At 38.8% G+C, this 16655-nt stretch overlaps 1 protein-coding gene across 4 annotated transcripts in view; it reads left to right on the forward strand.

Moving 5' to 3' along the window:
• The window catches only part of LOC128687503 (neurexin 1), a 350524-nt gene extending 336998 nt beyond the window's left edge, over positions 1–13526 (forward strand). For 3 of the 4 annotated variants that reach the window (XM_070083950.1, XM_070083953.1, XM_070083951.1), the window contains 4 exons: positions 11–172; positions 4704–4824; positions 5615–5809; positions 6699–13526. In XM_070083950.1, coding sequence (XP_069940051.1) covers positions 11–172; positions 4704–4824; positions 5615–5809; positions 6699–7315 — 1095 coding nt within the window. In that variant the 3' untranslated portion in view covers positions 7316–13526. The remainder of the gene's footprint in view (positions 1–10; positions 173–4703; positions 4825–5614; positions 5810–6698) is intronic. The other variant, XM_070083952.1, reaches the window with a different exon arrangement.
• Positions 13527–16655: the final 3129 nt, after the last annotated feature.

A 16655-nucleotide genomic window follows, 5' to 3' on the forward strand; every position in this document is an offset into this window, starting at 1 on the left:
TTTCCTCTAGGGTGTGATGTCTGGTTTGGTGCTGAACGGTGAACGACCCCTTGACCTGGCAGCTGAACGGGACCCCAGGGTCAATGTGAATGGGGATGTGCACTTGCTGATGACCCTTCCCCATGGGTTACCAACACAGGGAGGCTCTGGGGAATTTAACCCATGGCAACAGGTGAGGCTAGATTTAGATTTTGCCACTCAAGTGGCTAGTTTATTGTGCACCTCATATACAATCTGTGGATGGTAGTGCAAGAACATATGGATACACAAAATGCCTAGGAACTAGGCCCCAAAAGGGTTTACAAGAATACATCTAGCAAATTTAGAATAGTATTTATTAATAATACTGGTCCACAAATTTTGAATGATTTTATGCAGTGGAAAAGAGAGGCTTTTCACTATGGCTTCTTGAGGTGCTGAAAGTGAATATGACCATAATAATAATCAGTTGGCTAAAGGAAATTGCATGGATTTTTTAATCAGTTACAATTGTTGTTAAATGAAACTGCACAATAGTCCTCCCATATCTGCAGGGAATATGTCTGAAGACCTCACAGTTGATACCTGAAACCGTGGACATCGCAAACAGGCAAAATTATTTACAAACATTATTTCTATGTCCACAGCAAGCGTCACAGATAAAGTACTGTGTACTCTGATGTAGAGTTTGCAGATTCAAGTCCTGCTGTGAATGTAGGAATAATGTAGGTAGTAGGTTGGTAGACAGCAACCACCCAGGGAGGTACTGCCGTCCTGCCAAGTGAGTGTAAAACGAAAGCCTGTACAGTGGACCCTTGACATTCGATGGCATCGACATTTGATAAATCCAACATTTGATGCATTTTAACGCAAAAATTTCGCCTCGACATTCGATACGATTCATACAAGACGTGTCTACGTGTGGCCTGAACTGCCCTGTGTGTGCCAGTGTTTACAAGCCAGCCAGTGTGCGCGCATCTAAGGATACATTCGGTACATTCCATATTATCACTGTTTTTGGTGCTTGTTTCTGCAAAATAAGTAACCATGGGCCCCAAGAAAGCTTCTAGTGCCAACTCTTCGAGAAAAAAGGTGCTAATGACTATTGAAATGAAGAAAGAGATAATTGCAAAGTACGAAAGTGGAGTGTGTGTGTTGGAGTGCATGATGATTTGGTAAAGAAATTGCCTGCAACTAGTGGTGATGTGAGTGAAGTTAAGGCCAGCAAATTCAAATTCAAATTCAAATTCAAGTTTATTCTCTATAAGGGTTACAATGTGGGGTTTACAGGTTTTGGGTATTGTGTGGTTTACATGTTATAAAGTACTAATTACAGAGGGGGCCACTAGGACACCTGGCCTGGCTAGGCATTTCGAGCAGACTTAGAATAATTCTTAACATTAAATTCTTACAGATTATGGTATTAAGGCTAAGTGACTACATCATAATTTGTGAGTTTAGCAATGTGAATGCTTTTGTTTTGGCACAATACAAAGTGTCTGTATTGGAGTATCATAGGCAAACTTATGACTAGTTAGGATTTATTATTTTAAGATTAAGATTAGTATTTATGGGTTTATAGTCAGTGGGTGAGCGAGGATCTCCACCGTTTTGGATACTTTATTTGTTATGTGTTGGATATGGGTGCTGAAATTTAGGCTGTTGTCGAGGTATAGGCCAAGGAATTTGCCCTCATTATGTCTGGCTATTAGAGTGTTGTCGATCTTAATGTTAAGTTGCGCAACACCTGCTCTGCTACCAAACATAATATAGTAGGTTTTGCCAGTGTTAAGTGTAAGTTTATTGGCTGTCATCCAAGTCGATATTTTGATCAGCTCCTCATTAACAATGGTTTTGAGGGTGGCAAGATTAGGGTGGGAGATGACATAAGTCGTGTCGTCAGCAAAGAGAATGGGTTTCAGGTGTTGGGATATGTTTGGAAGATCATTGATGTAAATGAGGAAGAGCAGGCCTGTTTCGTCACAATTGAACACTTGTTGGGGGATGAAATTTTCAGCTTCGCCATGCCTTATCACACTGTGCATGTCACTACAATTCTTAAATCTCACAAACCAACCTTTGCTGGCCTTAAATTCACCAATATGAGCACTAGTTCCAGGCATTTTTTTCTGTTCACCTGGGTGTTAGTTGACTGTTGTGGGTCACATCCTGGGGGACAAGATTAAGGACCCCAATGGAAATAAGTTAGACAGTCCTCGATGATGCACTGGCTTTCTTGGGTTATCCTGGGTGGCTAACCCTCTGGGGTTAATCGTTTCTCGGTAATTGTTTCATGTTAAGCCACACCAACAACACTCTCTCCACATCTTTGAGTAGTACAGCTGATGGTGGTGCAGCAACAGCTGACTGTGGTACAGCAGCAGCTGATTGATCCAGCAACAGCTGACTGGTCCAGCAACAGCTGACTGGTCCAGCAACAGCTGACTGGTCCAGCAACAGCTGACTGATCCAGCAACAGCTGACTGATCCAGCAACAGTTGACTGGTCCAGCAACAGCTGACTGTGGTGCAGCAACAGCTGACTGATCCAGCAACAGCTGACTGGTCCAGCAACAGCTGACCATAGTGCAGCAACAGCTGACTGATCCAGCAACAGCTGACTGGTCCAGCAACAGCTGACTGGTTCAGCAACAGCTGACCGTGGTGCAGCAACAGCTGACTTATCCAGAAACAGCTGACTTATCCAGCAACAGCTGACTGGTCCAGCAACAGCTGACCATGGTGCAGCAACAGCTGACTGATCCAGCAACAGCTGACTGGTCCAGCAACAGCTGACCATGGTGCAGCAACAGCTGACTGGTCCAGCAACAGCTGACTGGTCCAGCAACAGCTGACAGTGGTGCAGCAACACCTGACTGCGGTATGATAGTATTTCTCACCCTTTTTACCACAGGGCTGGCACTAGAAGCTTTCTTTGGGCCCATGGTGGCTTATTTAGCAGTTACAAGCACTATAAACAATGGAATAATACAAAATGTATCGAATGTATGGTTTAGAAAGACACGTAAGCAAACACTATGACATATTTATTAGAAAACGTTTTCTAATAAATATGTCATAGTGTTTGCTTACGTGTCTTTCTAAACCAACTTGTCGGTATTTATTACCAAGGTTTATACCATCGAATGTATGCATGCAACCGGCCACCCTGGCTTGTAAACAATGACGGCAAGGCAGCTGAGGCGCTCAGGCTGGACGGACAGGTTTGGGAGGAATCATGTTGGGCGAGTTTATCGTTAAGCGGGCTAAAATTTTTACACTCAAATGCTTCGTTAGGCGGATTTAACGTTATGCGATGCGTTCGTTAGGCGAGGGCCCACTGTATTTCACTAGAACTCCATTTTTTCTATCGAATGAGTACAAGAAACCATTCATTTACCGATTTCAACTATCCAATAAAGTGGTCAGAATTTAGCAATTTTGCCAATTTCACACAAATTTCAAAAGATGCCAATTTCCAAATAGGGTCCAGAATAAATAAGAAAGACATACCTGGAACTGTACTGTATTTTGTAATAAACAATAGAAGAAATCAGCTCTTATATACATTATTTAGGTATGCATGCTGGTCAGAGAGCCCACTGTAAGTCGGAGTTGTTGGTAAATGCATATGTCACTAAGTGAGGAGAGGCTGTATATACATATGTTTATGTACAGAATACCACTGAGAAAAATAGTGAAATTTTTAAGTGCTTTCATGATATCTCACATTATCAAGGAACTATAAAAAAATAAAAGAGTAACAGGAGGGTACATGAGGATGAGACTACACTTCACAGCCACCTCAACAACACAAACACATAGCGCTCGTGTGACTGTAACACTGTCCATATACTTTGCATGTAGTTGGATCATCTAAGCTGATAGGAGGAATTTATTTGCTCTCACAGTATGAACTGACTGTGACCTGTGATTGACCTGCGACCTATTCTGGTAGTTTACCTAGTACTGCACCCAGCCAGGGGCCAGTCTCAAAAATGGCATTAAATATTTAATTATGATATTTATGGGGAAGCACTAAACCCATAGGGGTTATACAGTACATGGGAAATGGAAAACAATCAGGTGTGATCCAAGAAAGAGGAAAACTCCACTTCCTTGGATTAAGAGCCCTTCACCAGCTTCAAGGCATATCCCTAGAGGGGAATTCAGTGTTTCAACTAGGAAACCTACTTAGAAACACAAACACAGCAGCAGAGAGGGATATATAAGGTGGTCAGTCCTTCAGTCTTGAAGTAGCAGTAATTCTGAGGTGGTCAGTCCATCAGCCTTGAAGTAATTTTGAATTTATCAGTCTCTCAGCCTTGAAGGAGTAATTTTGAGGTGGTCAATCCCTCAGCCTTGAAGGAATAATTTTGAGGAAGTCAGTCCCTCAGCCTTGAAGGAATAATTTTGAGGTGGTCAGTCCCTCAGCCTTGAAGGAATAATTTTGAGATGGTCAGCCCCTCAGCCTTGAAAGAATAATTTTGAGGTGGTCAGTCCCTCAGCCTTGAAGGAATGATTTTGAGGTAGTCAGTCCCTCAGCTTTAAAGAATAAGTTTGAAGTGGTCAGTCCATCAATCTTGATAATTATTCTGCTCCATAGCCTCTGTTTATTAAGGACCAACCACCTGGATTTATTACTTCACTGTAGAAGGACTGAGCGCCTTAATGCACCAAACGAGTATTCATCGTGGTGGTTCACTGAGCATTCTCCAATTCCAGACTCGACCCATGCCAGGACCCTCACCTGGCGAGGGAGACGACCTGGTGTTCAGTGGTGCTGGTTCTGGTTGTGACATGGATGATGAAGATGAGTGCATACCTGTCTTTGATACTGGCTCAGGTAAGACTATTATCATCATTATTATTACTATTATCATCATTACCAGTGGCAGTAATACCTATTGTACTATCATACTGCATCAAATTTCTATTTGTAATCATTTTTTATCTCATTACAACAAAAAAATTTAAAAAATCACTTATAAATACATTGAAAACAACATACAATACATTTTTCCTGTAATATATTTGTCATTTGCAAATTATTTTAGCATAAAGTTGATGAAGTCATACATCTGGCAGTGAGCATCTGAGGGAGACTGCAGCACTGCAGCTCCTATGGACAAGCTGCCAATGATTATTATTATTATTACTATTATTATTACTACTATCATTATTACTATTATTTATTACTATTATAATTATTATTATCATCATTATTATTAATATTATCATTATTATTATTCTATTAAATTACTTTTTTAATAATAATAATAATTATTATTATTACATTTATGATATGTGCTAAATTGTGTAATAACTTTAATAAAAAATATTTGTAGATAAATTAATTTTCATGAACTTTTATTACATTATTGTAATTGATGAAAAAACTATTTTTATGTATTCTAAAAGGTCATTTTGATAATATAGTTTCAAAAAAAGTTTTATTTGGTATGTATTTTTTTTTCCTAAAATTGGATACATACGTATATTAACTTTTGTTAATTTTTTCTGATTATTATTTTCTTATAATTTTAAAATAAATTCCGAACCCAAGTGGATCATGGAGTCGTATACATAATGATTTATGTAAATGATTTATGTAAACAAAAAAACATTTTCCACAGGCGATGACCTTATAACGCCTGTGTACATCCCACCGACACTGCCACCAATGACCAAACCTTCACCCAAGCCACATATACCAGACCGCGATGTTGGCATTGGTGTTCGACCTTGTGACGATGAGGAGGACTGTTATACTGGGTCAGGCTCGGGAGAGTTCAACACCGAAGGTGGAGTTATTACTGAGATTGATAATGGTAAGTCATTACTTAATTGGCATTACCTACTGGTCACAGACTGGGCTGAGGGGGCATTGATCCCTGAAACCCTTTCCAGGTGTACTTATTTGTCATTACCTCACTGGCATTACCTTTATGTCATTACCTATTTGTCATTACCCATTTGTCATTATGTTATTACTACTTCCATTAAGGTTAACTTGGTACTGGTACATGTACGATTATCATGCATAGTTTAACATGCAATAATCATGAACAAGTGATACAGGATGCAAAACAACCACAAGGGAAGTTGAATGATAGCTCTAGGCCTTTCATGTTGTAATCATCACATCAGGAGCTTGCAATGTTGCAGAAATGAGTAGGAAGTCCAAGGAGATTAGTTCAGGGGAACATTGTAGCTTGGATTCATTCATTTCATGGTCATTCTTCATACAACATTCTTCCTTCATCAAGGTAGTTCTTAAAAAACTTTGCTCCATTCATCACAAGGTATATAATTCTTAAAATACTTCTCTCCATTGAGCTCTATGTACAGCAGGACCCCTGTGTCTGTGGGGGATACATTCAAAGACCTGCAGTGGATACTGAAACCACAGATAGTAGCAATCCTTTACATACCTATTATAAAGTTTAACTGATAAATTATGCATGATAAATAGAGAATTATCACTTTCTCACTGATGGGAAGCACTTACGGCTTCTCTAATTTTGTGCTCTGAGGCCATTAGTATGCAAAATTAAGAGGTATGTTTAAGCCACAGTAAAGAGTGGATAACTGAAACCACGGATACTGAATCAGCGGATACTGGGGTTCTACTGTAATTCCTTAACATGCAACTTTATTCCTTGCAAACTAAATTTTATCTATAATTTGACCATATTTATCTTTTTTTGTTTCTATCAGGTGACGATATAGATATTGAATTCCCTGCGACTCACCACCCCATGGTTGCTCCAGGTGTGATCCACTCTGAGGAGCACGACCCATCTAGCAACGGTTCAGGACCTCCTAGGAAGGACCCTGGCTCTGGCCCTACCACCACCACCACCACAACCACAACTACCACAACCACCACCCAGACGCCGAGGACACGACAACGACCCCGAACTACCACGGCTACCCCCGTCGCCCCTCCCTCGCGACCGCAAGAACCTCCCTTCACGGTGACCGACTACGAATACGAGTACCCATACCCAGAGGTGGAGTTCAACAACAAGAAGAAATCTAGTGTTAAAGAGGACCCGTTGGACCAGATTCACAGTGAAGCTGCTGGGAGTGTTGCCCTTATTATCAGCATTATTGCAGGGGCCCTCATCATTGTTATACTCATCATTCTACTTATACTCAAATTTAAGGGACGCCAAGATGGCGCTTACAAAGTAGATGAGAGTAAAAACTATGAAGGCATTCCTACCATGCCGACTCCCATGATCAATGGCCAAGGAAATGGCACCATAAAACCAGGTGATCGAAGGCCTGTTAAGAAACAAAGTAAGGATATCAAAGAGTGGTATGTGTGAGTGTTAAACATTTTTATTGAGAGAAAATTATATCATGTAAAGTCTCAAAATTACGACTGTGATCTCTATTCTTTCTGCAATATCTTTAACATGATAGAAATATATATATATATATGCTCCCTATCAGTCTTGTGCTAATATGTTAGTTCATGACTAAGTTGCTATCCCTATTCAACCATAAAGAAGAATAACTATGACAAATTTTTCTACTGAGGAACTTATAATAAGTTACCACTTCAGAGACTGAACTTTAGAAAAATGGAGTTGTGTACTAGGTCAATGTTCATGGGTGTCCGCTGGAACTTTCCCCAAGGGAAGTAAGGTTTCCAGGCAGGGGCGGTGTCAAGAAAGGGGGGCTTCAGCCCCCAAAATACTCTCAGCCCCCTAATTTAAATAACTGCTTCAAAACAAGTCTCCAAGCCCCTCCTTCCAAGCAGATAGCCCCCCTATATAAAAATTCTGGCACCACCCCAGCTTTCAGGGAAGGGCAGAGGGATAAGCGAGCCATCAGTGTGATGAAAAATCTACTGTAAAATATAGAAAATTTGTTGGAGACACACGAGCAGACATTTATGGAGGAAAGAAGGTCCCAAGACCTAAACATTTCCATAATAAAATTGCCCGAAATGTTTACTGGCGTGTCTTGAAGCATAAGTCATCAGCATGGCCGCCTTTCCTGAACACAGACCCCGATAGGGGGGGGGGGGTTAAAATTACCTGCCTATTTTTTGGCCTCCCTAACAGATGCTCATGACTGCGTATCAGAGTCCATGAATGCTGTTGCTTCAATAAGATTCAATTTTTTGTAAGTACCTATTGATTGTAGGTGCATAGACTAGCCAAGAGTGTGAGACATAGCGTAAGTGTATGTCTGAATGTTGGTGCAAATGAGAACAGACTTAACTAGATTTCTCTGAAGACTTTTTTAATTTTCCTTTTTTTCTTTCAAATTACACGTGCAGTCGTGGTTGCAAACGTCCATTGTAGAGCAAGAATATTGTTAGTTGTGAAGCTTTACACTTGTGTCATGACTTCTGTGGTTTTTGACACATTCATTAAAAAATCTATCCTAAATAAATCACTTTCATGGAGAAGACTGTTTATGAGATGATATACACTACTACTACTACTACTACTACTACTACTACTACTCAGCACCGTGAACACATCACAGCCCTGACAATAGTGATGCAAGTTGTGTGGAACGAGCTTTTATTTGGACTTTTCTTTTAATAACAGCTTGGTAAAGCTCTACACAACTCACAATGTTTCATATTACTGATGGCACATAATAACACGTTGATGAATGAGATGTGTGTGCAGCACTTGTGTGTATTAATTGGTGATATCTCTCTCCTGTGCAGTATGCTTTTTTACTCGAATAGAAGTGAATTCACCAAAAGATTGCACGATGTTCTGGTTTATACTGGATCACTGTCAATGGTCCATACTGGATCACTGTCAATGGTCCATCCTGGATCACTGTCAATGGTCCATACTGGATCACTGTCAATGGTCCATCCTGGATCACTGTCAATGGTCCATCCTGGATCACTGTCAATGGTCCATCCTGGATCACTGTCAATGGTCCATCCTGGATCACTGTCAATGGTCCATCCTGGATCACTGTCAATGGTCCATCCTGGATCACTGTCAATGGTCCATCCTGGATCACTGTCAATGGTCCATCCTGGATCACTGTCAATGGTCCATCCTGGATCACTGTCAATGGTCCATCCTGGATCACTGTCAATGGTCCATCCTGGATCACTGTCAATGGTCCATCCTGGATCACTGTCAATGGTCCATCCTGGATCACTGTCAATGGTCCATCCTGGATCACTGTCAATGGTCCACCTGGGACCACTGTCAATGGTCCATCCTTCATCACTGTCAATGGTCCATCCTAGATCACTGTCAATGGTCCATCCCAGATCACTGTCAATGGTCCATCCAAAACCAATGTCAATGGTCCATCCTGGATCACTGTCAATGGTCCATTCTTGATCACTGTCAATGGTCCATCCTGGACCACTGTCAATGGTCCATCCTGGATCATTGTCAGTGGTCCATCCTGGATCACTGTCAGTGGTCCATCCTGGATCACTGTCAATGGTCCATCCTGGACCAATATGTCGTCATAAGGCACCTTTACCAAGTGCAGTTTCTTGGTGAGTTGTTCCAGCCACATTATTGTGATTTTCTATTCTTACAGGTGAATATAACCCAGGGAACAGCAGTTGTAGATTTGAGGTAGTCAGTCCCTCAAGCTTGATAAGTGGTAGTCAATTTCTCAAATCTGAGGGACTGAATACCTCGGGAGAATTATCTCTACCATCTCCTGTGTTACATTCAACTGAAGAAGCCTTCTGTGCAAGTAAAATGTGTCACTAATAAAGAAACCCAGGCACTGCACACGCATCCTATTCATCAACAGTGCAAAACGTTGCCCCAATAAAAAATTTGTCCACCAACTTGCATCTTGTACCAGACAACACACCTTTTGACCCCCACTTCAAAAAACAATGCTTTGCAAACAGGCAAACATGGTAAATGCTTCTCCTCTCTATATCTATAATATTATAGCACAAAGAGAACCCGTTGTTGCAACACTAGTGTGGTATTATAGCCATGATGTGCATGCCTTCCTGTCACTATGTTAAAATTTGTGTTATACAAATTGGGCCCCAGTGTCTCTCTCTCAGTGTTCCGACATAACTCATAGTGACCCTCTCCATGGCTTGATGACCGGGCAAGACCAATCATTCATAGGGAAAGTGCTAAACCTGTAGGGTTTATATATATATATATATATATATTCTGGCATATAAGACACACGAGCATATAAGATGATGTTTCCAAGCAGTTAAGAACATAAAGGAAGAACACTGCAGCAGGCATACTGGCCCATACTTGGCAGGTCTTTCTTAAACTCAAACCCACCAACAAAAATATTGGCCCAACCCATTATTAGTGTTACCTAAGGAATAAGCTTTGATAACCTTATTAACTCATGTGCAAGTCCCACTCAAATCCAACCCCTCTCACTCACGTATTTATCTAAGAACATAAGAACTCTGTGTAACATTAGTAAATAACTGCTAAAGCGTACCCCAAAGCCTATGCTTGACCCTGATCTTCAAGGGCTGTCTTATATGCTGGAAAATATGGTATATAAATCCTAGAAATTATACAAGTCTTCTTCCAATATCAGAAAAAGTATAATGTGTATGATTTGTCGCCTAAAGTTTTTTCCAGAGATTGTTAAATCATATTACCATGGGGGAAATGGTATACTCGTAGGAGGGTCTTATAGTGCCTGGGGAAATGGCAGGCTGTTAGGTTTGATTCAAGGAAGGGGAGGGTAGCTGCAATTCCTTGGATCAAGAGCCCTTGGGCAGCATCAAGGCGCCCCTCTGTGAGGGGTCGGCGAGGTTCAGTGTGACAATAGTGTCGGAATCTGATGTCCTGTGCCTGTCTCCTGTGAGGTGCAGTGTACACTGTGCTTGTTCCCTGTGAGGTGCAGTGTACACTGTGCTTGATCCCTGTGAGGTGCAGTGTACACTGTGCTTGTTCCCTGTGAGGTTCAGTGCACACTGCTTGTTTCCTGTGAGGTACAGTGTATATTGTGCTTGTTCCCTGTGAGGTGCAGTATATACTGCCTGTTTCCTGTGAGGTGCAGTGTACACTGCATGTTTCCTGTGATGTGCAGTGTATACTGCATGTTTCCTGTGAGGTGCAGTGTACAGTGCACATTTCCTGTGAGGTGCAGTGCATACTGCATGTTTTCTGTGAGGTGCAGTGTACACTGCATGTTTCCTGTGGGGTAGACTGTACACTACCATCCTGGAAATGGCATTCACAGCAATAATCTGATATAATACCCAAAGTCCTAGGAATATTCCCTGTATATTCCCAATTCTAATATTTTATAATGTTGCTCTGAGTATCACTTCCTCTATCTTAAACTAGCAGTAAGACAAGTTAGGCAAGTTTACGTCACAAAACATAGAATACTATAAAGAAATAGGGAAGTGGGATTTTTTCTTTTTAATTATTTTCGAATTCATGGGCAAGTGCTTAAACCATAGGGATAATGCAGTACCTGGGGGATAAATGGTATAAATGGATTTGATCCATGGAAGAGAAGGGTAATTCTGATTCTTTGGAATTATGATGTATTTGCTGGTCAGCAATATATGCATTTGAGAGGCTTGAACTGTCCCTTACTCCACGAATGCGACTGACAAAAAAGCTCATGACAATGGATTAGCGCATAGTGTGAAGGCCTTTCCACGCAATGTTCAATTTTGCCTGTACTTTTATCAATTCCATTCATGAAAATCACTAGAGAGAGAAGCCATATAACAGAGTAAGTAATAGCTGAGATGAGATACTTTAATACTGGGGGAGAATCAAGCTGATGACATATCATTACTGAAGTATAGTGCTATGATGATGTCTGGGGATGCCTCAGTGATTTGTTCTTGTCACTCCTCACTCTTATCTGTTATTCCATCTGCATTGGTGTACCCCAGTGCAGATGGATAATATTTTAATTGACAGAGCAGTATTCCTGAAACCCGAGTTTTAAGTATATGCTCCTAGATCCTAATTACACGATCGTAAGTCCTAAATACATGACCCCTAACATGCTAATGATCTGATTATTTCTTCGTTAAACTGTCTATGGGATCTCTCTGTCCTCTGTTTTAAGGTTAGCACTTCTCTGTCCTCTATCCTAAGTATGGCACCTTTTGAGTATGGCATTTCAGGACAATTTGCTGATAGGACTCAACACAAGGCCTGGTTTGATTTCAGTAAGATCCACAATTTTTTTAAAATTCATGTCATATTGTAGGTGATGGCCCAGGAGCTGTGGCTTGACCCCTTCAATCACAACCACGGGAACCATACGACATTTTGTTTTTCAATAGATGAACAATATTTATATAAAAAAAACACAATTTTCTTGATTTTTAAAATCTTTATATAATTTTTTTTTAAATAAGATTGTAAAAGTTGATCCAAAATTGAATAGGAAATCAAAAGGCCTTCATGATAGATGCTATACAGTTCAGACAAACATTTGTCTTTGTAAGTAAGCTTAATGCCATTCTTAAGTGAGCATCACAGAGCTTAATTTACTTATATGAGGTGACCTCATAGTGACCCCCTTCTTCCTTAAGTAGGTTTCACACTGTCGTTTCCAGTTCCCTCTGGAGTTTCGAACCTATGTTCCCCCACCCCATTAATAAATAAATATATATATATATATATATATATATATATATATATATATATATATATATATATATATATATATATATATATATATATATATATATATATATATATATATAATGTCCTATAACAATACCATGTAAGAAACTTTGTATCAAATGTATCTTATAGGAGAAAACAATTTTACCATTATTATTAATTCTGATTATTATTATTATTCAGTATTATTATTATATAGTAATGTGTAGCTTAAATATTTTGATTATTAATATCCATAATGTCCATATGAAACTAAAATGCATTTAAAGGCACAAAGATATACAGAAACATCATCGTTATTTTTTTTTTTTTTGGGGAGGGGGGGTAGTCAAGATTTTTGAACTGAAAAAAAGATTGTAAGAAAATGTGGATTATTTAGGCCTAAATTCTGAAAAAAAAAGTGAAAAAAATGCCCATTGTGGGATGTACTTGTGTACAGGGTAGTTACTTATTTATAAGTGACTGATATTTACACACATTTACTTACAGACACATGTAGTTCCTCTGTTTACACACATTCACATTTACAAATATACTATACAGGTCCTCTGCACCTAAAGAAGATTCTCCGGCTTACAAAAGTCCTGAAGCTACAACACAACTCTTAATTTGAAACACAGCTCACAATTCACCATATACAAGTTCCTCTGACCTTAGTTAACCAGATGGTTAATCTAGAGACAATTAACCCACACTAATTAACATTTCGGTCCATAACAAAACCATCATCAAGTCAAAATTGGTTTTTTAAAAAACAGTCAATATTTTAAGGCTTAAATATAACCCATATGTTACATTACGATTTCAGTGTGATTTTTATAGACTGTTTTCAATGGGGGAATTTTTTTTTTGTGGTGTGAAAATTGTAAATGAGGAGATTTTAAAAAAAATTGTAATTGGTTTTTTTAATAAATTAGTTGAAATTCCACTGTAGTCAATGGTGAGATCTTTGAAAAGTAAAGAAATCCTCTGGTGATAACAGTGGTACCACTGGTGATAACAATGATACCACTGGTGATAATGGTGGTACCATTGGTGATAATGGTGGTACCATTATTGATAACAATGGTACCATTGGTGACAATGGTGGTGCCATTAGTCATGGCAGTGGTACCAGTGATAACAGTGGTACCATGACTGATAAGTGGTACCATTGGTAATAACAATGGCACCATTAGTGATAACAATGGTATCATTAGTGATAATGGTATAATTTCTCATAATGAGACCATTGGTCATAATGGTACCATTGGTTATAATGGTACCATTATTCATACCAATGGTTCCATTAGTCAAAACAATGGAACCACTGATCATAACAATTGAACCAGTGATCACAACAATGGAACCATTGGTCATAATAATGGTACCATTGGTCATAATGGCACCATCAATCATAACAATGGTACCATCAGTCATAACAATGGTACCACCAGTCATAACAATGGTACCATCAGTCATAATGGTACCACCAGTCATAACAATGGTACCACCAGTCATAACAATGGTACCATCAGTCATAACAATGGTACCACCAGTCATAACAATGGTACCATCAGTCATAACAATGGTACCATCAGTCATAACAATGGTACCATCAGTCATAACAATGGTACCACCAGTCATAACAATGGTATCAGTCATAACAATGGTACCACCAGTCATAACAATGGTACCACCAGTCATAACAATGGTACCACCAGTCATAACAATGGCACAACCAGTCATAACAATGGTACCACCAATCATAACAATGGTACCACCAGTCATAACAATGATATCAGTCATAACAATGGTATCACCAGTCATAACAGTGGTACCACCAGTCATAACAGTGGTACCACCAGTCATAACAATGGTACCACCAGTCATAACAATGATATCAGTCATAACAATGGTATCACCAGTCATAACAGTGGTACCACCAGTCATAACAGTGGTACCACCAGTCATAACAATGGTACAACCAGTCATAATGGTACAACCATAACAATGGTACAACCATAACAATGGTACCCTAGCCAGGGGCTGTGCTTCAAGAGGAGTATTAAACCCTGATGGGTTATTTAAGAGATGGGGGGGGGTGTTACAACCTGGCCTTCCACAACTCTGCTGGAGTGATCTTGATGCGAGGAAGTGGAGCAGCCGCTCGCTCTCTCTCTCTCTCTCCCTCCCTTCCCGGGATCAAACCTGATTATCTTCTAGGTGCTGTATGACCCTTACAGGCTTACCGCTTTCCCACTGATATAAATATTGATAGAGATAAAATTTACAATATACATACATGTATATATATATATATATATATATATATATATATATATATATATATATATATATATATATATATATATATATATATATATATATAGCTGTTGCTCTACCTCATAATTCCCCCTGTCTCCCTCACTCCCCCTCACCATGTATCACCCGCTGGTTACAAAATAATGTTGCATCAATCCCTGTTCAACCTAGTGAGGTTAAACCATCATTACTGTGAGTCAGGATGATAGAACTAGCTTTCACCTGCACGAGGCCTCGCTCACAAGTGAGCTACCTCATCCCACCTTAAAAGCTGGACCAGCTGGCCCGGGCCGCACTCAGGTCGCCACCACTAACAACCAGGTGGATCCAGGCGGCTCGGCGGTGAGCGAAACGTCGCTGTCTTTGTTAAGCGATGTTTTTCTTGTGACCTATTTCAACTTATTATATATATATATATATATATATATATATATATATATATATATATATATATATATATATATATATATATATATATATATATATATATATATATGTCGTGCCGAATAGGCAGAACTTGCGATCTTGGCTTAAATAGCAACGTTCATCTTGCCATATACGACAAGTGAAAATTTGTGTATGCAATAATTTCGCAAAAATCTTTCTGAACCTAACGAAAAAAATATATTTCGCTGTGTTTGTTTAGTATTAAATTATTGTAAACAAATTTAAAATATATTTAGTTGGGTTAGGCTAAAATAAATTGTTCTTGTTATAATAAGGTTAGGTAAGTTTTCTAAGATTCTTTTGTAGCAAAATTAAAATTTTTTTACATCAACATTAATGAAAAAAATATATCTTTAAACGTATAAGAGAAAATTTTAGAAAGGACTTAATTTTAAATGAGTTCTTGCTAAGTGACCAGTTTTACATATTCGGCACGATATATATATATATATATATATATATATATATATATATATATATATATATATATATATATATATATATATATATATATATATATATATATATATATACATGTATATAAAATGTTAACAGGGAAGCGCTAAACCCGTAGGGGTCAGTACGGCGCTTGGGGAATGAGACATTATAATTTATTATTATTATTATTATTGGGTAAGTGCTAAGGCCGTATGGGGAGGTAAATGGGGGTTTGATCCAAGGAGGGGAGGTAGCGCCAGACCCCTGGGTTCAAGAGTCCCTTTACCGGCCTTAGGCTAACCCCTTCTCCCTTTAAGAGGGGGAATGGAAGGGGGAATATACATACGTATATATATATATATATATATATATATATATATATATATATATATATATATATATATATATATATATATATATATATATATATATCGGATTTTCAGTCTTTGTCATAATATTTTTGAATTATCATCAGCTGACCCGAAAATACTCAAAATTATGGTTTTTTGTTAGTTGGTTCGTATTTATGGTTTAATAAAAAACAAATTTAAGTGTATATAGCAGTTCTGACATTAAATATGTTAGATATATCTACTGTAGTTTTATTATCCACAAGTCGATGTATAATACACATATACAACACCTGGGTATCTTTACTGATGTATAAGACACATGTACAAACCCTGAAGTGTAATAAACACATGTCAACGGAGACAGGAACACAGAAGACTAATTGATCTGGATCCCCTTCTGGGATCCTATGTCAAAGAGGATCCCAGAAGGGGATCCAAATATACAGATCAATTAATCTTCTGAGTCTGTCTCCATGTGGGTTATTATTGAGCATCTATCAGTATAAACAACTAGC

This window comes from Cherax quadricarinatus, chromosome 11 (genome assembly GCF_038502225.1).
Source record: "Cherax quadricarinatus isolate ZL_2023a chromosome 11, ASM3850222v1, whole genome shotgun sequence".
Taxonomy (NCBI): Eukaryota; Metazoa; Arthropoda; class Malacostraca; order Decapoda; family Parastacidae; genus Cherax; species Cherax quadricarinatus.